This window comes from Chroicocephalus ridibundus, chromosome 10 (assembly GCF_963924245.1).
Source record: "Chroicocephalus ridibundus chromosome 10, bChrRid1.1, whole genome shotgun sequence".
Taxonomy (NCBI): domain Eukaryota; kingdom Metazoa; phylum Chordata; class Aves; order Charadriiformes; family Laridae; genus Chroicocephalus; species Chroicocephalus ridibundus.
The window spans coordinates 12747463-12771919 of record NC_086293.1 but is presented as its reverse complement, the minus strand read 5'-3'; the positions used below and the strand labels follow the sequence as shown (position 1 = coordinate 12771919).

The following is a 24457-nucleotide window of genomic DNA, read 5'->3' as shown; positions in this document are numbered from 1 at the left end:
CAGTGCAATCACTGTCAGACTCAGGAGAGGAAGAGGAGCGTGCAGCACAAAATAGTTTATCTTCTTATAAAGCAATCAATATTCTGAGAATGCATAAAATGTTACATTGTTAAGAGACAAAAACATTCACTGACGACTAGATGTGTTGTTTATTCACGGTGCAGAAGGGAAGCCATACCATCTGTGCGCAGCACTAGAGGAGTCGGTGACCCAAGAACTTGGCTGTTGGTCACAGTGCTGGTTACAACGCAAGTGTAATTCCCTACATCCGATGGCTCCACTTTGGCTATGTAGAGGTGACCGGTCTCTTGAGACACAAATCGCCGACTGTCCTCTTGTACAAATGATGGATATTCATTGAAGATCCAAGCAAACGACAATTCTAGTTGGGAATAAAGAAGAAATAAAGGTGTTTGGTAGGGCTTTCTGCCTTTTTTTTTTCTTCAAATAGAAGTTTATGTTATTATTGTATTGTATTTTCAATACTGTATTATATACAATTACTATATTATGTAACAACTGAGAGCCAATGATGGAGAGAAATAAATTTAAAAAGGTACCAGAAACAAGCAAAACCAAAAAAGGGCAAAACTAACCATTTTTCCACCAAAGCCATATCTTCTCCAGCAGAAGAAAAAGGTGAAAGGAATTCAAAGTGCCTTGTGCAGCACTTAATGGGAAGGAGAGGAGACAATAAAAATGAGACCAAACTTTGCTAAAACGGAAACATTATTCATTTAGTAGCTACTTTACAACTCAGGTACTTAGCAGACAGAAACAGCACAGGTGTATGGAAGTGAAAGGAATGTTAAAAGAAGCATAAATTCCTATTAGAGCTCAACACATAGCAAACCCAGGTTTTTTCACAGAAAAATCCATTAAAATGCCATAAAGAAATCTCTATGTGAAATGGCAAAGTAGCCCTCACTACCATTCATTATGGTAACTCAAAAGGAAAAACACACTTCAAAAGATAAACTAAGAGATTTGGCAAAAACTGCAGCATGATTTGTTTTTTTCTGAACACCACTCTGAGCTCCATGTGTCCAATTTTAATTGGCAAAAACCCCTTCCTGTGCAAGGGCATGTGCTTGTCTCATTTGTATCCTACAGAATCAAAGGAAATTAATTTTTAATGGTTTTCCAGGCAAGAAATAATTTTTCACCCAAGTGCCGCTCAGCTGAAAGTTTATAAAAAGATTACAGCTTCTGCAAGTGCTAATTAGAGACAATTACAGCTTGATTGACCTGCCTTCATGCTAAAATATCTTGTAGCATTTGCACTGCCCCTACAAAATGGAGATCATCCCTTTTTGCACAGGTTTAATATGAAAGTGCGTAAATTTGGATGCAGTCATGGAACGGAGAGTAGGCATTTTCATAACCCTCATCATTGAGTACAAATATGCACCCAGGAAAGCGCTAAGCCAACAGGACAATTTAACACAAGATAAGATTGTGCAGATGAGAAAACATTCAATAAATGAAATTATTAAAATATTTATGGACTGGCTAATGCAAAAAGGGCATCAAATGAAATGGCTTATCATAATTGCATTTAATTTTCTTCTATCAATATTTAAAATCCTGCCATTAACATAACTTTGCAGGAGCGGTGTGTATGAACAATTAACGGTCTCAGGACTTTTCTCAAGAGTTAAACTTTTGTCGTACCTGGAAATATTTATTGTTGAAAACAGCTATCTACCCTTCTGGACCCACAGCATGTCTCCTCAGGTGACACAATGGTTATCTCTAAAAGTTCCTTCTTACATAATGTGAGAGGCGTCATTAATTTATGATAAGGAAGGCCAACAAGGATTTGCCAAGACAAGACAGGGTAGTTAGTGAACTGTGATCTGCCTTGACTTCAGCAAGACTTTCGAGATGCGCCACAAGAGTCTTGTACACAACCCAAAGAATATTCATACAGTCAAGAAAAAAAACGTTCTGTACAGCTATTCTTCCATCTTCCAACACAAGTACCAAGACGTAGGCGTCAAGGGCTTGCTGTTGAATTGAGAGGGCTTGTTGAGAAAGCATCACACAGCAAGGAGGTGGCATCTATGCACTGTTCTGACTCTGGTCTGGCACTACTCAATATCTATTAGCCACTTCAAATAGAAAAAATAAAATAAAAAATAATTTTAGAAAAGAAAAAAAAAAAGAAAGAGTACACCTGAAGAGTCTGAAGGGGACTACAACCTCTTTAACAGCAAAGATTATGTGATCTTGCTAAAGTAAAGCATAATTCCATTTCTACACAGGAGCTGGATGAAGAGAGCGACCACAAGGCTGAGGGAAAGGCTGTAGGCCACACTAGGTATCAATCAGGAACTGTAAGAAAAAACCCCCAAACAACTACATTTTCAGCTCTGCTTCAAACTCAGAAATCCACAAGACACAAAGTGTAGGAAGCCAGGCTTTGTTGGTTCTGGTACTTATCAAGCTACTTGTTTTCCTCAGCTCAAAATATTATTTTATTCTTTAAAAAAAAAAAGAAAAGAAAAAGAAAAAAGGCATTATTCAAAACATTCAAAGGGGACGGACAGTTCTGGATACACAACAGGAAAATAAGCAGCTTGATTTCATTCTTATTATATTGGGTTAAGTCAAGAGTAAACTCATTGAAATCAGTCATTATGATTATGAAAGCCACAAAAAGTGTATTCCAGTTTAATTGGATCCTTCAACAGCCTACGAAAAAGCACTCCTAGAAACCTAATTTCCCATTCAATGTATATTTTCATCGACTCTCTTAAAAAAGGAGCAGGGTGTTTCCTTACCAGTGCCCCACAGCCAATACCTCATTTTATATTTATTGTACTTTACAAAATCGTATTCTTATTTTCCAAAAAAATTCATATTAAACAACTTGTTCTGTGATTTATTATGTTTACACCATTTGCGTGTTGCTGATCCTAGGGCACCTCAAGGGACACAAACTCACTCCCTTTCTGTCAATTACAAGTTTTCAGTTGATTTTCTGTTATAAATGGAAGTAATATGTCTCTCCTGGGCTTCCTCAGAGATCTAAGCCTTTGCTTTCCAATACATTTTTTCCTTATTTGGCAACTGTGCATGGATAAGGTATTGGAAATTACAGTTATTACTCAATTTTTATTTGTTTACTACATCTTGGTTGGCTTCTCCTCTTTATTTTGCATTATTTGATTATTATTTACTATGCAGTCTACAAGCCACAACATGCTCAGCATGCTCATACTGTTCTAGGTGCTCTGGGCATCTAATTGTTCTATTAAAAATAGCTCACAAAATTGCCTGTCATTTTTAAACTTAGATTTTTACAAAATTCAACAATTTAATCAGTATCGTTGACTATGTGCCACAGTCATTTCCTTGAAAACCATACCTTCCTTTCCTAGGGAACAAAAGTTTAATATTGCTCAAGGAAGATAAAGGAATAAGCCCCACATATTTAGTAGTTTTTAATTAGGTTCAAAGTTAGACCTTAAACTCACGTACATGCTTTTGAAAAGATTACTTTTAATTACATTACACATTTCCGCTAAGAAAGGCTGCAACACATCAGTGAAAGGCCATGGAATGAAACCAGGGCAATTTTATTTCTTGTAAACACGTAACAGTAGTTGTGGGAATCCAATATTATAAATTATTTCAGGAAGCCAGCAAAGCAAAAGTTTGGAAAAAAATAATAATAAGAAAGGGCATATAGACCTATGGCCGAAAGGAGAAGGATAATTCATAAAGTTTATTTTACACACTAAACGCACAGATTGTGAAGGTTTCTGCTCATCATCTCTGCTCATCATTCCCCACCATCTCTTGTTCTTTTTGTTCAATTCTCCTCTCCCATCACCTCTCCCATGCATCTGCTCAATATATATCCACTAGCCCTATAACTGAGATTTCTAAAACAGCCAAAAGTAAATGATGTGAACAATATTGGTCTGAAACAGATTTAAACACATAAGTTCAGAACTGACTGGATTTCTATTAGTGAAGCGGATGTTTCCATAGATAATCCTGAAAAGAAAGAAAAATACTTGATTTTGAGTGGATCAAGCTGACTAAACAGTAGTTAGAGATTTTATGCTGTTTCTTGTTTGGTTTTTTGTTTTGTTTTTTTAAAAAGAATTTTCATGTCAATCATTGATACCCAAAAATCTGTAGCATTTCATACAGTTCTCCAATTCAGACTTTACAATATTCTGTAATAGAGATACAACGGGAAGCTGAAATATCCTGGTATTTCCCTCTTCCACTAGCACTCTGCCTAACCTGCAGGATGGTATACGGCTTTCAAAAAAACTGTGTGCAAGAAAAGTAGTCAGACTAAATTTAGCAATGACAGAAACTGTAATTAGAGACATGGAAATTTGTAGCAACCAGCTATTTTGAATTATCTACCTTAGAGTTAAAAGTAATGGGAAAGTAACACTGATTTTGAGAGGATAACGACAGGTTCCGTAATTAAGAAAGAAACGAATTAGCTCATCATTTGGCCCAGTTTCAGCTCCAACTGTGAAGAAATGACAGAAAGTGGAGAAAAGCCTCTCACTTGGTGGATAAGCATCACTCGGGAAGGAGAAGGCTCCCGGGGCACAGCCCCGATGCCACCGGGGACAGTCACATGCAGAAATGTCCCTTTGTCAACAGTTTTGAGGACTGCTCTGTACCACCGTCTGCATGGGAACACCTGGGAGAGCGCTAACAAATTATTTACAAGTAGGAAATTAATCTGCATGAGTTAAAGTGGATTAAACTCCCAGAGGAAGCTCTTAACCTAGACATAAACTGTCCTTAGTTCACTGCAGCCTAATCCCTAGAGGATCGCGCTGCTCTGGGTTTAGGTCACTGTACTTGGGGGTGCGAGTGCCCCCAGGGGTGATAATGCATTTTCTCTTACATACACTACCTTCAAACTTCTCATTAACTACTTTATGCCACTTAGTTCACCACCTCAAGTAGTCCCTCCTTCCTTGAGCAAATCAGCAGCAAGGCTGATCCTGGTGCCTGGAATTTAGCCAAAATAAAGAGGTAATGCTTTATCTCTGCCATAAAATAAAGCGTATCTTTTCCATTTTTTTTTTGTCAAACATTAAAGGTTGTTTTACAAATAAAAATCTTATGCACGGTAGGCGTAAGACAAGGTTTTTATGTATTCCAATATGGGATTCCCCAACTCTACGTAAATTGGATATTATAATGTCTTTAGGTACCACTGTCAAAAATGATATCGTTTTGACAATGAAAAAACTCCTTAGAATTTTATTTGAAATAAACTGTACATCATTTCAGAGTTTTAGGGTATATTCTTGAGCACATTAAATGCCCAGAAACTGAAAAACTGTCTTAAGTGTCTTCATCTGGGAAAAACAAAACAAAACTCAGACTGTGTATTACCAAGGGGCATTATGAATTGTTTGCATACAAGTAGTTGTACCGCTAATAATGCAAAATTCTTTAGCTGTTTACAGAAGCTGCAATCACACTTCAGAGTACAGTCTATCTATAGACTGTAGGTTGGTAGTGTACTTTTTGTTAATGTTTTCTATGTAAAAATAATGACAATTACAAACCCAACCTCTATAACAGGGTTGAATTGTGGCCACCAGGAGTAAGGAGAGACGATGAGTATCTGGTTAAAGTAGTTGTAAGATTTTCCCAACGTGGGGAAAAAAGTCTGGAGATTTAGAAACGGTTGTAAATCCCCTCCAAACTCTTTAGAATAACTCCCTTCTTTTGGGTGAAGATTGTTTTGCCTATACAAAATGTAAATTCCATGACGGGAATCTGAGTCCAGCTACAAAAGTGAAGAACATATCCCAAGAAACTCATTTTATTCCAGAATATAATGAAAACACCGTGATTTGAAACTAATGTATACCATTAATCTTTTTGGCATAAAAGGTGAATTATTTCGTAGATAAAATATAAAAGATCAATTTTCAGCATGCGGTGCAGGTAATTAGGCATGCAACTTCTGTGTATGGAATAACCCAGAACAATGAGAGCCGTGCTAGAGACCTATGTAATATCTTACAATTTCAATCTACACATTTAATGAGAATATTGAAATGTTTCAGCTGAAATTGCAAGGTTCCTACTTCAGGCTGACACCTAATTTTCTTTTTTAAACAGAATATGGTCAGAGTCCACCTGTTTTCGGGTTTTGAAATGAGCTACTGGGATGTAAAAAAAATAAAGTGCAATTCCTTAAATATAGTTGCAGCATGAATTATATTTTTCTCTGCTGCCCTCCCACCTACAGCACAACCATGGACTGGCCAAGTTACCTTGGCACGGCTGCCACAGGTGGCAAATCCCACTGAAGGTCTGTCTTTCTCCATTCTTGACGATTTGTAGAATTTTTCTAAGTCTTTCAAAGCAGCGTCAAAAGCAAAGCACGCCATTGTAATTAAAACCTAAACATTTCTAAGCTCATCCTTGGGAAACACAGATGTTCAAGACTGGCAGCGTTAATTCTTTATTAACACCAGAAAGAACTCATGTTAAGTACATTTCTGAGCGGCACTCCACTGGAGAAGCAGCTGGGCAGCATGGCCTTGCCGTCTGTCTGTCTGTCTTCCCCTCCCGTCACACTGGGGTTTGACCACCAGCTAGTGTTAAGTTTCAAACCAAATGTGACCTTGTAATATAAAAGTGCTCCTGAACTGGCAGGTTAAATGTTCCTTGGTGCTGAGAAGGAAATCCAGATGCTAATGGGAGAGTCTAACAAAACGCTTTTCTACATTTGGGTTCCACTGCTGAATAAAAACCCAATTCCGCTCCCCCTGTAGCTGGGCAGGATGATGGATTAGTTTCTCTTTATCACATTTCTGAACTAATTGTTTCAGACTAGCTGTGTCATTCAAACTGCACTGGCTCCCATCAAGTTGTTCGTGCCCTGGAAGTATGCAGAAAAGTAAGAAACTGCTTTAGGAAGCAATATTTAAATACATACCCATTAGCCATATCCATTTCAAATGACAAATTGTTCTTTTAATCACCTCCCTAGAACTTTACATTTAATTGCTCAGAGCATTTCTAACAACTCTGTTGTGCTTTTTCAATAGTTGAAAGTATTTTAAATTGCTTCCTGCCTATAATAATTTTGAGGATAAAAAGATGATAGTTTAGCTTATTGCTCAACTAAAATACATCTGATTTCTTCTGAATGTTAAATATTAGGGAGATAAACTACGGGAAACTAAAGGAAATACCCAAGAGTAAATTTTCAAAGGAACATACTAATGTTTATAGGTTGAAGTAGTAATTACTGACAAACTTCATTTAGTAGCCTTGCGCTCATTTAGGAGAAGGTATTTGGTAAGCCTCTGTGAAAAACAAAAATTAATTTCAGTACTCTTGTTAAATAGCGTAATGATCAGCTATGACTGTGTGCTGGGACTGCAGCCATCTCCCTCCTGTCTCTCCCTAATCAATTATCTTATTTCCAACGAAAAACTCAAGTATTTTAGTAGAGAAGATAATAAAGAGCTAGAGGAGAAAAACCCCACAGTAACAATTTAGGGATAAAAATAATCTTGGTAGAAGGCCAAACCCAGTTATTTTCTCCAATTTTCTCCTTTTCCCAGGGATACCCGAGATACCCAGGACTAAGAGAAAGGGCTTGACCTGAACTTTTTTCTTGTAACTTGGTTTTTCCTAATTCACCTCTCCCTCTTTCTTTCCATCCCCGCTTCTTCCAACAAACACCCCACCACCAAGAAGCATATTCATTCTCCCATTAAAACGCTCTTGTCCCATACTGCTGCCTCTTCCAGTTTATCCCAGTTCAGGGCTAACGAGAGCAGGTATCAGCAATAAAGTGCACATCCCATAGTCTTTCAAGGTCTCCTGGAGTGCCCACATACATTTTGCTAATGAAACTTCTGCAGTATTAGCCCCACCAAAGTCTGCTCTACTCTTTGCTCTCTCCCACAACAGCCCACATTATACACGCTACTACCATATGTACTAAAATCTTAACGAATCTCTAGTGGAAACCAATTGTACTGCAGCCAGCAGGAGCCGAACCAATCTTATGCAAAACTCCTCCTTGGGCTACAGATGATGCTCCCCCTCACTGCACGGACTATGGGTTCTGACATGCTCTCTCACCCCACTAATGAAAAGAATAACCTAGCTTTAAAACACTGAGATTTAAAAATACTGGGTTTTTTTCTGATTTGTATACTTGAGAATGCTATTTTTAAAAAATATAAATACTTCTATATGAATGATTGAAAGCTAGAACCTTTCCTCAAAAACAAAATGATAAAAAGCTGCAATATTCCCGTAATAATTTTGCAATGGATATTCAAGATGCAGTGCAAAATTTATGAGCGCCAGTATTACTGATCATAGATGTTTCCAGGCTCTACTGACTACCTGGCTATGAAGCTATCTAACCTTCATGAGCTAGATACATCTCTTAAACTAAGACTTACAAAAGGCATAGAAGACCATATAACTAAGAAATAAAACAGAAGTACTAATATATATATATACACACACATATATCTATATGTTCACTGCCACTGATGTGCATAATGAAACATGGAGCTAAAGAGTTCTGTAAGAACCCGTAGTGATGCCGTGCTTGTCCAGTTTGCCCTTTCTCAAACTGGAATCATGAATCATTTGCTAAAAGTTTTTTAGGTCAGTTATAACCTCGACGCTAGCTTAAAAACATGTCCTGTAAAGTAGCTGCAGATGTTGCAAAAATATATAAATAAGGATATACTAATTTTAGTGTGGTTTACTTCAGCCTGGAACACAGCTTTATCAAAATAAAAAGTGCTTTAGAAAGACTGCATTTGATAAAGTGCAAGACAGAGAGCGTCTCTCTAGCACTAGTTTGTTACTGGTGGTGAAAATAATGCTCTGACAGGCAGAAATCACTGTAAAATCCAGCTGTGGATGTCTATGATTGTCTCTCATATGGACAAATTCAAGGGTCTCTCGGGTATCATTTGACTTCAAACTGTCAGCTGAAATTTGTGCAGATGATGATGATGACACCAGCAGGACTATCGCAAAATATATTTTTAAATAAAAATACCATTTCTCCTTGGCAGATTGAGAACAGCTCGAGAACACTATGGAACCATTTTTAAGGCCAGTGCTTTTATAATATTCAACATTCTGTTCTCCTTAGAATGCATTTTTGTGCAAAACCCACATAATGTGCCTACTGGAAGTGTGATTTACTGCTCACGTCCAGATGAGCTTCATCCTCAATCTGCAACAGCAAAAAGTAGAGGTGCAAAAGCAGGATGGTTTCCACCTCCTGCAAACACAGGGATGGGCAGTAGAAAAAAACCCGCCATATTCTGGAGTTCTATCAGACTTTGGTACTGCTTTGTTTTAAGGGTATGAAATGTTCCAGAGCCAAATGAGTAAAATGAATTCAACTTACAGTTCTCTGAAAAATAACATGTTGATATTCAAGAGTCGCAGAAAATAAATAATCAAAGCATCAAAATATTTCTGGCATGTAAGATGCTTTCCATGCCATGCTATCCATGAAGCACAGTCTTGCTGGAACTTGCAGGTCTCCAAATGGCAATACAAGAGACATGAGCAAAAAATTGCAAGTCTAAACACTAATTTGCCACCGACATGACATTATTCACTGAACAGTTTGTCGTACCAAGCAGCAAGCAATAAAACTGGGATCTATTTTTCCATGATCTAATATCATTTCAAACCAGCATATCACAACTTTAAAATAATACGATATAAGCTAGATTGATCCGTAACCTACAAATATGGTCTCATTTATCAATTAAATCTAGATTTATCATGGCATGATAATAACATGGAGAACGTACTCTTGATACTTTATTTATGTAGAAATATCCTTGCCATATTGCATGAAATAGGAACACATATCACATGAGGATAATCATGAATATAAGACAAGCAGAATTTCCTTGCAATTTCCAAGTGACAGCTTGTCGGCTCCACAACATTCTTGCCATTTACTTACGTTCTCATGGGTTATGGTCATATTCCACATACTAACAAGATAATGGAGTATATCCACCAACAAAAGTAATGTCTAGTTCTTCCAGGCAAGCCCAAGTTCCCTGAAAAGTCTGAGTAACCATCAAGCAAATCTTTACCTCTACCATTAAAAAAAATAATCTTTTTCTCACTGTACAAAGCAGCCCTGAAACCACCCCAGACAACATAAAAGGACTATGCCTCATCGCTCTCTCCCCTCCCGAAGAGCAGGATATACCTCATAAACTAGGACCGTTTCTGAAATCTAAAAATCAATGTCAGATTAGTAAAACTGGCTGTACTAAACAAATATAAATCACAATATCTATCAAATAGAAATATTAGCTAAACACAAGCTACATCATAATCAAGATACACACACAGCAGTAACAGTAGGTAAAGCCCTAAAGGAACTTGTGGATTTGCTTTACTTGGGGCTTTGTCGCTCCTTAGATACCGATTCTGGAACAAAATCAATAGTAGATAAAAATCATTTTTAGATCTCCATATGTCTAGTTTTTTCCATTCTTGGCAGAATGGAAAAAATTAGCATCGCATGAATGTTTTTTAACCAGCTGCACGTTAAGTGTGTCCAATATTAAGTTTTGTATGTTGAGATGTTTGTTATATCGACAGTCCTTTAAAACGACCAAAGACGCAACAGTAACACAGTGAAAAGTCAAAATAGCTGTGGAGTTCAGTAGAATGTAATGGTTATAACAACTGAAAAAGATAGCAGGAGATCTACATAAATCAATTTTAGATGTCATTTTACCTTTTGATTATGTGGGGGAGAGGATTTACTGATCTGTGGAAAAAAGCAGGGTACTTTAACAGATTCCCTGCAACAGAATTAAAGTTATATACAGAAGTATGGTCACGCAGAATGATGACAGATGACCATCTTAATTACCCAAAAATCACTGCTCAATTATAATACAACTTATATTATCTAACATCAATTAGTAAAATATTTGGGGGAAAGTCTTTACACACACAGTCATTTATTGAATCTCCCATTCAGTAAATCTCAATCAAGACTGCTAAAAAAGGGAATGCCAAAAACGGAAAATGCACTAACTCTAAAGAAAATACTGGAGTGGTTTGTGATACAGCTTGTGTTTAATGACAGAAATATAAAACTGATCTTGAGCACTGTCTTCCTCCCCCTGTACGCCAACAGCCATCACAGAAACAAAGCTAAAATACCAGCTCAGCCTACGAGCCGATGTGTATGAAATTAATTGGAGTTTCATTGTTGGTTTAAATGGTAGACGTCCATACCCTGACGGAACTGGAACTGCAGACTTCAAAAGGACAAAAGTACAGTTAACTGCAGGAACAATTTGCTCCCCATTGAAAGGAGATATGGATATTACTTATGTAAATATCTGTGGTTAAGATAAGCAAAGTAAAAAGCCAAATCGTAGAAGGGGAGCAATTTCCTTTTTCCATACTATGACCTGGTTATTTCTTTTGGAATGAACATTGGTTTCTATTATAACTGGAATGCTGTATATGGAGGAATAATCACAGTTTAATCAAGTCTCTTCTTGAAGGCTACTTACAGAGAACATAAGAAATAAGCGCAAATCCCCATCAAGCTAGCAAGAACTTAGAAACTGCACGACATGGCAGAACACAAAAGAACAATATTTCGGGGGCTAAGGGGGAAGAGGAAACACGGTATTTGGGAAGATTTTTAGAATTAGTGTTGTCTGAAATTATTTGATAGCTCAGTGCAGCAAATACAGAATAAAAAAAAAAAAAAGAGTAATAAATCAGATCACCAATCTGGAAATGGCTGAACAGCCCTCAGCGCCCTCAGGCCAGGTCAGCTGTTCCGAAACCATCCCTGCTATTCCTAACAAACTACTTCTGCTTAATGGATGGATATTTTATCTAAGACTTACTGACCTGCATCCTACCGTGCCAGATCTAGAGGCACTGTATGCTTGATGTCACTGTGATATAGGTTTATTTTAGTGTAGAAAAAAGAGGAAGGACTTTTTCCACCTTGCTCTATAACTCCTGAAAACTTTAATGGTTAACCCTCCAAGTCTCAGACAAATCCAAGGATTTAAAATAATTCTGGTATCAATTCTCAATTTCATTTGATCATTCAGGGAGCCCTCAGCTCCCTCTTTTTTGCATGAATCACACAAATAGCGTGGGGGGGTGTCAATCATAACCCATCTGGTGACTGCAAAAGAAATTCTCATCTCTTCCACATGTTGATTTGACCCACCGTTCTTAGCAATATGAGCATGTTTTGTATCACCTCCTGTTTAACACCGCAAACAAACATTCCAAGACGCGGTGCAGAGGCGACCACCTCTGTCCGTATCCCCATGCACAGGATGCGAGCATAAGAAGGCTAGGGTAATTCAGATTTTGGACTGCATATAGAAGCAAAATGTAATCATTCTAATTCTTATAGATAGCTAGGAGAATGACCCATTTTCTCAGCAGCTGAAAAGACAAAGCTGTTGTAAGGCTATAAAGATGATTTAAGAGTATGTATCAGTTTAGACAGAAAAATTCTACAAGCTCACACAGTGGTAAAATTGCCACTTTATGGCTGTGTCTGCTTGGACTCTGCCAAATTTAAGAGGCCAGGATACCCATATTATTGTATTCAAAGTTTAGCTTATATTACCTTGTCTTTGCAATCAAACCTAATGCTTAACATCACAGCCCTTCAATAATGAGACTCCATATCAATTAAAAACAAATAAAACCAGTTACTTTCCAATATTACTTGAAGCTCAATACCAATTAGTTAAAGACTGAAGATGCGGAATGAATGATAAAACATACTTGCAACTTTTGGTCCACCAAGAATCCATACATCCAGTTTTCTCTCCTGCCTCGAGACAGCAGTGTTTTAAATTATGCCAGCATCATTACATTACACTATCAAATGTCTTGATTGCAAGAAAACAGGCAGATACCAGCATAATGAATCTATTCTTTGCAATTGTCTAGTCATTGAGAAAACCAGATTCATCGAGGCTCGGCAATTGTGAAATTGGGCAGAATTTAACTCCAGAAGATACTCAATTAATTACTGGAAATATCATAAAAATCAGACATGTTAACTGCACAGAAATTACTAGGAGCTAGAAAGGGATTTCAAGATAAAAGTAAATCCTCCTAAGTACTTCCCTCCCCCTCTTCTGGTTGTGTTTTCTTCCTCTCTATATTTACTTCAGAAACCAGGCTTCATTCTTGCTCTCTGTGAAGGATCTCTCCTCTGCCTTCCCAGGGAGATATTCCACCCTACAGTCAATAAGCCCTGGTGGAAGCACAAAGCCCGGACGGTCCCTTACCTCCCGCCCGGGGGGCTGGTCCACAGAGCAGCACGACTCCCTGTCCCTCGCGAACCGACACTGCGCTTCTCATCTTCGTCCTGGAGTTTTCAAGATCTGTTTTTGAAAGAAAGGTGAGCTGGATATTAGGAAATGGAAAAGACTACATACACAGGAGTTCCAAGTTCTCCAACCCTGATATCAAACCTCTTAGTAGGCAACTAAATTTGGGGACTGCAGTGAATCAGTTGCAAAAGGAATGGGGCTGTTCAACAGGAGGGAGGATGACAGATTTAGGACTGAAGTGAACTAATTTACAGGAATATAATTAAACAGATCCTATGGCTAATTTTGTTCTTATGCTAGGCTTGAGCTACTCTAATTTTGATAACCAAAAAGGAGTCATAAGCATAACTTAAAAATAGGTCTTTAATCCACCGTTTCTTCCCAAATGGAGGCTCTGGTGAAAACAGCATCAAGATTCTACTGAGCTCTTCTAACCAACCATAAAATAATGCTAATAACACAGCTAATCTGAAAACAGATATGCATCTTTTCAAATAGAAAAGAAACCCCTCGACCATCTCCCTGCAGTAGAATCCCTGGTAACATTGCTGAGCTCTGGGGAGGGCAACCACTTTGCACCTCGGGGTATGGACCCAGTGCTTTGCTCTACTGGGCTTCAGGTCCTCTCTGAGCTTTTAAAGCTCCTTAAGAGGGGAGACAACTGCTACAGAGTATACATAAACGCAAAATTGCAGAGCAGCAGTACTTTATCAGAAATTTATATTAACTTTCCCTCTAACTGGTGACTAAAGATCCAAAAAAAGTGTAGCCTCATTATATCCTTGAATTAAGCTAGATATAATATTCAACACAAACTAAGATTGACATTCTACACTAAGAAAGGTTCTTCCATGAATAAACCATACATTTTTCCATAATAAAACCAAAGACAATTAAAAAAAAAATTGCTTATAACCTTAAAAAGGATACTAACACAGTCTTTAAAATAAGTCTGTCTTCATAACCAAGCATAATAGGAGTCGTAAGTTGACCAACAGTAGCGATTTCCCAAAATATAATGTTTTTTAATATTGAAGAGCAACAGCTGTTACAGTCAGAACACTGAGCAAGAGTGATTAGAATTTCAGTGCTTCATTTAAAAAAATACATTTATTGCGACAATAAGATACTGTTCTATTATTCTTTGCTACTGCACATAAATCTCATAGAAGGGTTTCTTAAAAGGACTATTTTTGGCTTTCCAGCTGAATTTCCATGCAGATACACGTCAGGGTCTATGTCTTCACTCACACAGTAAGCCTGGATCTTTCCGCTGGTCCTTCACAAAAGAGGAGACACACTATTCTACACTAGAATGAAAACAGCTCTGTAATTTGGATTTTTAAATTTACAGAAAAAAAAAAATCTGTTTTAAATTTAAAATTATTTTAGACCAAGTTTTGCCCTCTTTCATCACAACCACCACGAGACATAAATTTTATGCGATACCTATAATTTCTGTAATTAAGATGAACTGCTTTATCACTGCTTTCAAAGCACGTATATTCATTTACTGCAAACACAGACATTCGGAAACTCCGTTGCCTTTGGGCTGCCCGACACAGCGCACGAGCAGGATGGGATTAGGCTGGAAGGACCCAGGGAAGGGAGGTGACCTGGGGGACACGGAGGCATTGGGAAAGGCTCGTCCCCCTTATCCCGCAGGTACCCAGCAGGGACCCATGGCAGCTCTGCAGTTTGAGCTGTTGCAATGTTGTACCGCAGAAGTTATTAATCACTGATTGCAGATGAAGACCGCTGTCACAGGGGAATAGTTTTTTTGGTAACGAGAAGCAATGCAGAATCCACCAGAAAATGAAGAATATGAGCCACACGAAAGAATAATTTTTCACTAATTAGCAGGAAGCTCTCCATCCTACCTTCTAGAGCAGTTTAAGTGCCAGGCTAATCACACAGCTGCAGAAATATCATCACCTAATTCATTTATACACATGTATATTCTCTTTACACATTGTCTGGCACCACTTTGAAAATAATTAAAAATCACTATGAAAAATAGTAATAGTTCTTTATTAACACTATGGAATGAAGTCCAAACGTCTGACCTTGGAAAGTACTCGCTGCTTATATACGAGGTTCTGGTCTGATTATCAGCCACCTGTGTAGTATATTCAGAGTGGTGAAGCTCAAAGCCAGTCCCGTTTGGTGGAATATCAGGGCAGATTGGTTTGGGGTGGGTTTTTTTTTTTGTTCGGTTGGTTTTGTTTTGATAAAGCCAGTATCCTAACAGCAATAACACTAGGGAGTAGTGCTGTATCTTCCAGGAGAACTTGCTATTACAAGAAATCATTGGGAAGGAACATTAAGTTCTCAGAAAACTGACAGGGTAAATAAAATACTGTAAAAGGTGGGCAAATAATGGAAAAAAATGTTTACTTTTACAGATCGATTTGTATCTCTGAAATCAGAGGCTCTTATCCTGCTGAAATGTCTTAATAGATGAAATATAACTGGAAATGAAGAATGAAGATAAGAACAGGACAGAAGATGGTTTTGAGAAGCGATGACTCAGAGCAGGAGGCGCTGTTCAGTGCCCCATGGGATGACAATATCCCATTGTTTTGTTTGAAAGAAAAGGGCAGAAACAGATATAAAGTATTTCTGTGTTCTGTCTGTTGATCTATGGATTGTCTTATTTATCATCAGATTTTTTTAAAAGTTTATCTACTTTCTCAAATTGGTCACCAAAATAAAGTGTTTTAATTAGTTTCTCTTGTCTACGGCTTTTTACTTCTTACTCGCCTTTATTATGATTCATTATGCCCCACTTTTATTTCCTTTCATCTGAAATGCTACCATTCCAGTAGGAAAGGAGCAACTTTATTACTCAACTCTAGCAGGCAAAGTCTCTAATCGTAACGCTGAAAATATTTTGGTAAAAGCATTACAAAAGCCTGGATACACAAGGAAGAAAAAAATTCAACTTAAACCCAATCTAGAACTGCGTAATTTACAGAGTAAATGTTTTTATTGCCTATTTATAGTTTCCTATATAGAAGAAAGTTTAAAATTAGCAACTGAGACCTTTCTGACTCCTGAAACAGCATTTTCTTCTCCCTTCCCATGCTAATACATATATTGGCCTCATTGCTTTAGCACCAAGTACATAAAGTTACATCAACTGAAATACACATGCCACTGCAATAAAATGGAGCAAGAAAATGTAATTCAGCTTTATTGAAAAGTCTTTTATTCTGCCTGAAAAGGAGAACAATGAAACGTGTTCTTGCACATACAAACAGCAAGGATATGAAAACTGCATATTCCATTGGGTTCTCTCCTTCCATTTAATAATCTAAGTTTTAAGTCTCAAGCATGTTGCAATGAAAGATTTCAAAACACGGAGTAAAAGTAACAAGAAAATAATTTCCCCGGCCTCTGCTCTGGAAGAACATTATTATGCATTTGGAACAGAAGCATATAAAAGTTCATGTGATACCCGGTTATTAAAAGACGTGGACTGGTACATTCACAGGGGGGAGAGAATACACCACCTGAAGCGCCTGTAGAAGGTAAAACAGATCTTGTTCTCACCTGATGTCAACACGTGAAAAAGAATTAAAAAAAAAAATTGATCTTCATCTGCAGAAGGTACGTCTGTTGGCCACATTCATTGTGGTTCACTGCAAGTACTGTCCAAAATTATTTTTAATTGGTTTAGTGATGGTTTTTGTCAGTGTTAGGTTGATAGTTGGTCTAGATGATCTGAAAGGTCCCTTCCAACCTAGGCAATTCTACAATTCTATAAAGTGTTTCTTGTTTCTGTTATCTTGCGTAATCAAGGAAGGTAAGCAAACAGATCATGCAATATCGGATTAAATATTACACCTATGGTTTAAAAGGACATAGGACACCATGTTATGAAAGATCCAGAGAATTTTTGATGACAAAGCTGCTCCAGACACACAACTTGTAGGTTGTGGCAGCACTGAGTTGTATCACATTATGCCAAGAAACCTGTGGGATGTTTCACCCCTAGTCACATGTGTCTGTACACAGGATTTGCATAAGATTCGTAGAGGCTGCTGGAAATTAAAAAATAAAAATTAGAAGGTGGTATAAAGTAGTGCACAGGACACATTCTCTCCCTGGAGAGGATCAGGATGCAGTAGGCTTCCAAGTCCAAGTCCCATGACACCCGAACATCTTATTATGCTTACATCAATTGATATTTATTGTCAACACATGTTTATTAGCAATTCTACCATGTTTTGATAACTGCAGAACAAGGGTTCATGCTCTACAAACATAATTGTCCCTTAAGAGCCACAAAAATATTTATTCCATTACTTCATTAGGCTCATTATTATTCAAAGCAGCAGAACTTGTTAAACATTCTTTATGTGTAATTCTGTACTGGTAGGATGTTCGAGTACCTAAATGAGTCAGACAACCAAATCTTAACTGTTTTCTTGAATAGGTAATTCTGAAGTGGGGACTTTGTTCGATGTCAGCACATAATGAAGTACTAATTCACAAGCAGCTCACCCTGGTAAAAGTCACATTATTAAAAAAAAAAAAATATGAAATACCAGTCTCTTGGCTCTTAAGAAAAAAATAACAGCCTCAGCGTGTTGTAATAGCTATGTTGGTAATGACAACTGCTGGAGAAAACAGAGTAAGACAAATTTGTTTCTTTAAGAAGAACAAACTTCACTACCACCACCTAAATCACTTACGTGCATAAGCAAACCTTCTTCCCCACCACTCAATACCCCAAACTTGGCTATACCGAGGCACTTCCGTAACCTTGTATTTTACACTATAGGCAGGTATCAGACACTGAGTATATATTTGGCATAATTTTAAGCTTCTTGTATCTGCTCAACAGAATAGCTGGCATACACCGTCTGTAAACCTGTGCGTGCTGCCTGCAGACATAGAGCGCTTGAGAAAAGCTGCACATGGAGCAAGTGTGACTTTCTCCTGCCTTCTCTGGGTTTCAGATCAAGCCTGGGAGGCCCAAAATTATCTCCATAATCATCAATTATTGTTGGAGGTAGAAAGGAGAGAGGAGAAAAATGTTAACAGTGCAAAAGTGAACATTACTCAAAGCACGCAAAGAATCGGGGTGATTTGTCATTCCAGAACAGATTCACAGGCTGCTAGGGAACCATCTCCAACAGCTTCATTTTTGTCAGGCTGGTGTTACAGGGAAATCATATAATTTCACGGCAACCTCTACAAAAGCTGTTAATGCTGTGACACACTCCTGAACTTCCAGTTTATAGTACGACATTTATCTGGTAACAGTACAGCAGGTTACACACACATGCTATAGAGTATTTTTAAATCCCCGTTTTGCTAGGAGGGGAGCAGTTGCGGTGCTGGTGACGTTCTCCTGCAGCCCAGGACAGCGGCGTTGCTCCTCCAGGCTGAGACCTGGCCCTGATGCCTGGCAGGTAACAGCCCCATCACATAAAACCACCACTACCCTGGCCATTTCATGCCCTGAAGGCTCCAGGACAGGGCAAGCAGAAAGGACCTCCCACCTTCAAGGAAATTTTTATTCATAACCCAAAGCACTACTTAGACAACTCTGTAAGTTCTTAGTTTGAAATATTGTCCCCATCTCTGCTCTTGTTACATTATCCTCACACAGCAAAGGCCATCCGAGTCTGTATCACGCATCCATAGAAATATTGCTAATAAAACACAGCAAACTTCTTTGTAGAGCAAGCACATGAGGGTAAAGACCCTGCAGGTTGTTTCCATTGCATGAAACATAAAACCTACCAAGTGAGTTGTGCAGGGGCTGCTGGGGCCAGTTGCAGTGAACACCCCAAACAGCAGCATGAAAAACCCCGAACATATTTACCAAACTCTCAAACCCTTAGATCACTTGGGGTGCTGCAAAAAAATGACACAGGAAAGAATTAAACACTCTTACATCAATTAAACAAGAATAATTTAAGAGGCATACACCAAATTCTGTGTTCTATAGACACAAATAGGAAAAGCTAAAAAAGAAATTGGCAGGGATGTATCGAGTACAGTGAATATGGAAAGAGGCAGAAGAGTCTGCAGTAATGAGGGAGAAGGAGGGACAGAGAGAGATGAGATGCTTCTGTGGGCTGTGTGGAACAGAGGGAAGAAACCAGAGGCAGCAGAATCAAAAAGCGGTAGAGGAATATTAATAGCATAAAAGTTGAGTCAACATCTAATGAGCAGGGATATCAGTGGTTTTTTTTATACACGCTTTGCATTGGCAAAAAGGCACAGATAGAACTGGAAAAACAGCGTTGTAAGAGAAATGAATGTTTTGAAGGAAAGACATTCTCCAACAAGTATTTCAAGAAACACTCCTTCCATAAATTCCTATTATCTGGGAATTATCACTGAACTCAAGGCAAACACAGCACTGAACAAAGCAATTAAAGTAATTTAAGAAATATCCCAGGAGGGAAGGATGTTTGCTCAAGGAAATTATCCTACAGTCAAGTTCTCAGATGCAACACAGATTTGACCCCCCTCAAGCTTTCCTAAACCAAACCCTAAGAATATCTTGACAGTCAATAAAGCACCTCCATCACTAACAGCTTGTCACCACAAAGTGGGTCTAGTGGTGAAGAACATCAGGCTACTGATGGTCCGATAAACAGAAGGACAAATGCTTTGCCAGATCTAGGTCTAGTTACCTGAAGGTTTGTTTATTTATTAACTAAGTAGCTGTGTTTCCAAGATGACTTTCCTCAATAAAAAAAAAAAGCATCCTCCAACAGTTCATTTTTGAAGCACTGAAAACATCCTGATGACAATGTTTTTTTTTTTTCCCCTGACACTGACTTCACTCCTTTATCTTTCCAAAGACAGCCACCTTCCTTAGACAAATGGACTGATCCTCCCACAAATATTACAAAATATAGCTGGGTTGTCACCGAAAGTATCGCTAGGATACGGGTAACCAAAATCTGTCCTCCTTCCCATCTCACTTGCTATGGAGCACCTGGCAAAAAGCCCTACTGCTTTGATTAGGGCCATGTGGACTATAACAGATGTAATGATGACAAATAACAGATACAGCAGATGAGTAAGTGTCCTATCAACAGATGTCTTACCACAGCTGCTGCTTCACATGTAAAAATACACTAACTTGTTAGCCAGCATAAAAATCCAATATTCACAGACCTTCAAAATATTTATAATTCTCACCAAAATATGTGTCCTACCTGGGTTAAGCAAAACAATACGAAATGCACAAGTTCATATAGAGCTGCAAACATAATAAGAAATGCTGTTAACTCCAACACAGCTAATTAAAAACACAGCCCCTGGAGGAAACGGTACCATCTTTACGGAGCTGCTCCAGATCTCCAGAGCAAGCCTCCAGCTCTCACAGCCGATGGATGACCACCTCTTTGAGGATCAGGCTCTCCAAAGCTCTGCAACCATGACACTGCGTTTCTTGCCCTCATTAAAACTCTGAAGTAGCTTTATCTGTTTCTCTCTGTCTGTTTACCACCAGCTTTGCAGCCAGCAGGCACATGCAATGAAACAAGCCATCTCCCCATCCATGAGCTACAATACCGGAGTAACTTGCCACCAAGAAGAGATTAAACCTTAACCCATCACCTATCCTGCCAAAATCACCTGTGCCATTTTCTTTTCCAGAATCGGCTGGGTTTTATCTCTAGCTCCACCTGCTGCTTGGTATTTTTAACTTGACATGTTGGGGAGTCTGAAGAGCTAACGCTAACAGGTTTTTTTGTTTGGTTGGTTGTTTTTTTTTTTTTAATTATTTTTTTATTTTCATAATTTTCCAGTATACTGTTTCTCAACCTAAAACCAGATGGGTTTGTCAAGTACATTATGCCTTAACTCTTCAGTTTAATAAAACAAGTACAAGGGAACTTAAAGAGGATGACTATTTCCATGTAAGTGATATCAGTAACCTACTTGAAGCAAGCCATACAGTGGACAGAGTACAAGCACAGAAATTAGTATTGTATCAAGAACGTTATTTACAGAGGAATTCAGAGGAAATTAGAACTTTCAATTTCATTATCAGAGTTACCAGTAGATGAAAAATGCAGAGGTAGAAATAAAAGTAATACATTTTCATGGTAGCACATTTCCCTGGTTCGCGTAGAGGAAGAACAGTTATTTTACCGTATTAACTATTCACATAACAATTTTAAGAAAGAGGTAAGTGAATTTTCACATCTGACAAATAATATAACTCAGACTTACTATTCTGCATATGGCACTGACATTAATTGCCTCTGTGATGTCCAAATCTAACATTTCTGAAACAGGGATATAATATACTCTTCCTTGGGTGCTCCTCTACAACTGCAGCAGTATCTAGCTGAGTGGAAAGATGTTGCCACAACATAAAACAGATTCTGGAAAATTGCTGCAAACATTTATGACTATAAATCTCTTAGGTTACTAGCTGGGGTGAGACTACATTAACAGGCTCAGGAGGACAGGATAGATAAGAAAAATTATCTATTTCTATCCAGCCACCATACAGCAACACTGAAGTCATACCTTAATGGACGTTCTGGAGCACATCAAAGCAAACCAGAATATATTTTGTTCGCTTCCTTTACAGTTGCTAGAAGTGACTAAAGCAGATGGTCTGCAGTTACTTTCTTACAGAGTTTGGGGAACAGGGACGCTCTTGCCATGATGTCATTTGCAGCTGCCAAGCAAAACTAGTATTTTTTTACTGCAGATAAGGCAGAAAAAAGAAAAGTAAAAAACCACATCATTTTGATGCTGACAGTAGAGATGTTGAAAATAATAAAAAATTGCCAGGTTCACATAAAAACACAAAACCAAAAAGATCTATCTTAATCTCTAGGAGACTGGACATTGTGCGGTCTAAATGGTAGAATAATTTCTTGAATACTGAAGATGAAGGTCAAATGATGACAAGTTTCCCATGAAGCTGTATCTCCAACCTGTGCACAAGTTCTTAAAAAAATTATTTAGTCAAAGTCTAAAAAAAGCCATTGCTTAATCTAATTCAGTATTCTTGTGCAAACATATTACTCTGTAGTCCCTAATAAAGTTAAAAGAACATACTGAGCTTGCAAGCTCTATTTGCAGTTAGAAAATGCCAGAATTACGGTTGCCTAAGATCACAAATATTGGCCAAGAAAAAAAACCCAAAAAAGTAAGATTTTGGCACCAAGGTTTGGGACGGGAGCATGTGTTGGGCCCTGTTGACCGGGGGCACACTGCAGCTGGTGAAAGCACTGAGGGACACCAGGAAGCCACTGAAGCCACCAGGAAGGTTATGAACACAGCTCCTCATGAAGCAGCCATCCACACCGAAACCCCCAGCTACAGAGAGCCCCAGTCCCAATGGCATGGTCTCCCATGGGGTCTAGGATGCTTTGGCTTGAGATGCAGTTCCTACGTGTTTCTGTCGTTTCTCGCACACCTTTCTGCTTGTCCTCCCTTCTCCTCAACAGCTTCCCCTTCAGTCCTTGCTTCCCCACCAGTTACAGCCTCCTCAACCTTTATCAACACTTGGGAGCAGCACGTTCCTCAACTTTTCTTAAAATACCTGTATCTGCAGTCTCATAAACCTCATTCTGCCAAACCCTCACTCCTTCATTATGATCATGATATTCATTACAATCAATCAAATTCTTCTATCTCCTCCCTTTTCTTTTAATCCAGAGGGAATTCACAGTTTTCGCTGCCAGGGTCTGAACTCAAGACAGACCGTCTCATCTCAACAGCAATGCCAGGCTCCGTTAGGTGAGTGTTACAGAGAAATAGCAACAAACAGCAAGCATGGGGAGCAATCAAGAGTTTGGGCATATTAATAAGTCTCCACGTGTAGGGGAAGACCTAGAAAGGTATTTTCTTGCCTACACCTAAGGTACAGGGAGGAGATGCTGCAGGGAACCTGGGAATCAGAATTTGATGGAGCCATTTCTTAAACAGCAAAGACAAAGACAAAGAGTCAATTCAACCAAAACAGCCTAAAGGCCATCTCAAGGCCATCGGGTCTCATTTTGGACCTGCTCAGTATGGGGAGCTGATAATTCATGTCAGAGTTTCCTGCTATTAGAGCAGCCAGTTTCTTGTCTTATCTGGAAACCTCTCCTATCCTCAAGTGCTGCTGAGTATATTTAATTAGTTTTCAAGAGTCTGAATGTGGAATGTGTCAAATTATTTTGCAACTATGATGAGCTGCAGCAGGCATTGAGTGCACAGCAGCTCTCGCTGAGCACGGGCTTCAAGCTCCTGGTGGCTCATTTAAGGAAACCTGATGAGCTGAGATCCCTCCAGTTGCTCCAACACACACAGCCAGACTCACTACAGCAGTTCTACTTATCTAGGCTGAAATACGTTTGCACTGTAAGCAACTTCCTTATACGTGTACCTTCCTATCTAAAGGCTCACAGCAGTCAATAAAAGAAATCATTTAGAGCAGAATGAAGGCACACGGGAGAAGTAACCACTGCCGCCACCCGCAAGGCTGGCGCTGGCTTTGCAGCAGCTCTCAGCAGCATGCTGCCTTCTCGCTTTCCTATCGCATTTGCACAGGAGTTTCTCCTGGTATCATTTTCTTAGGTAGCAGAAACCCAAAAGCTGAAGCCAGATAAATTAAAGTTAGAATTGAAACTGTGGACAGTTCAGAAGCAGCAATAAGTTACTATATACTGGATATCGGTTTAATACCAAGGTTATCGAGTAAAACTGTATTGCGATATCCAGGAGACAGATCATCTAACAGTTCCTTCTGATCCTTCATCTTAGAAAGACATGAATAACCTATGGCATAGCTTATTTTCTCAAGTCTGAAGTACTGTAAGCGCTACCTTTTATTCTACCAAAGAACTGCTCTGTACCTACCAGCTACACAAACACACGCTAATCAGCCTGACCACAACTACAGACAAAGTCTACCCACTGCAATTAAGCCAAATTTCATTTGCTCTGTCACACATCTACTGCCGCCCCTCATATCCTCTAGAAAATCAGAATGGCCTTCTCATTACACGTGCCAGAGCTTCAGCCTGGTTACAAAACCTCTCTTCCAATATTAATCATTGCTCTGACCCAGATATAACAGACATTTAAAAAACAAGCAG

General features: G+C 38.6%; 1 protein-coding gene across 1 annotated transcript in view; it reads right to left on the bottom strand.

The window, feature by feature from the left end:
- The window catches only part of CNTN3 (contactin 3), a 111929-nt gene that overhangs the window by 39378 nt on the left and 48094 nt on the right, over window positions 1-24457 (bottom strand). The window contains exons 3-4 of the mRNA XM_063348405.1: window positions 13332-13427; window positions 179-382 (exon numbers count right to left, since the gene is read on the bottom strand). Of these exons, the coding sequence (XP_063204475.1) occupies window positions 179-382; window positions 13332-13427 (300 nt within the window). The remainder of the gene's footprint in view (window positions 1-178; window positions 383-13331; window positions 13428-24457) is intronic.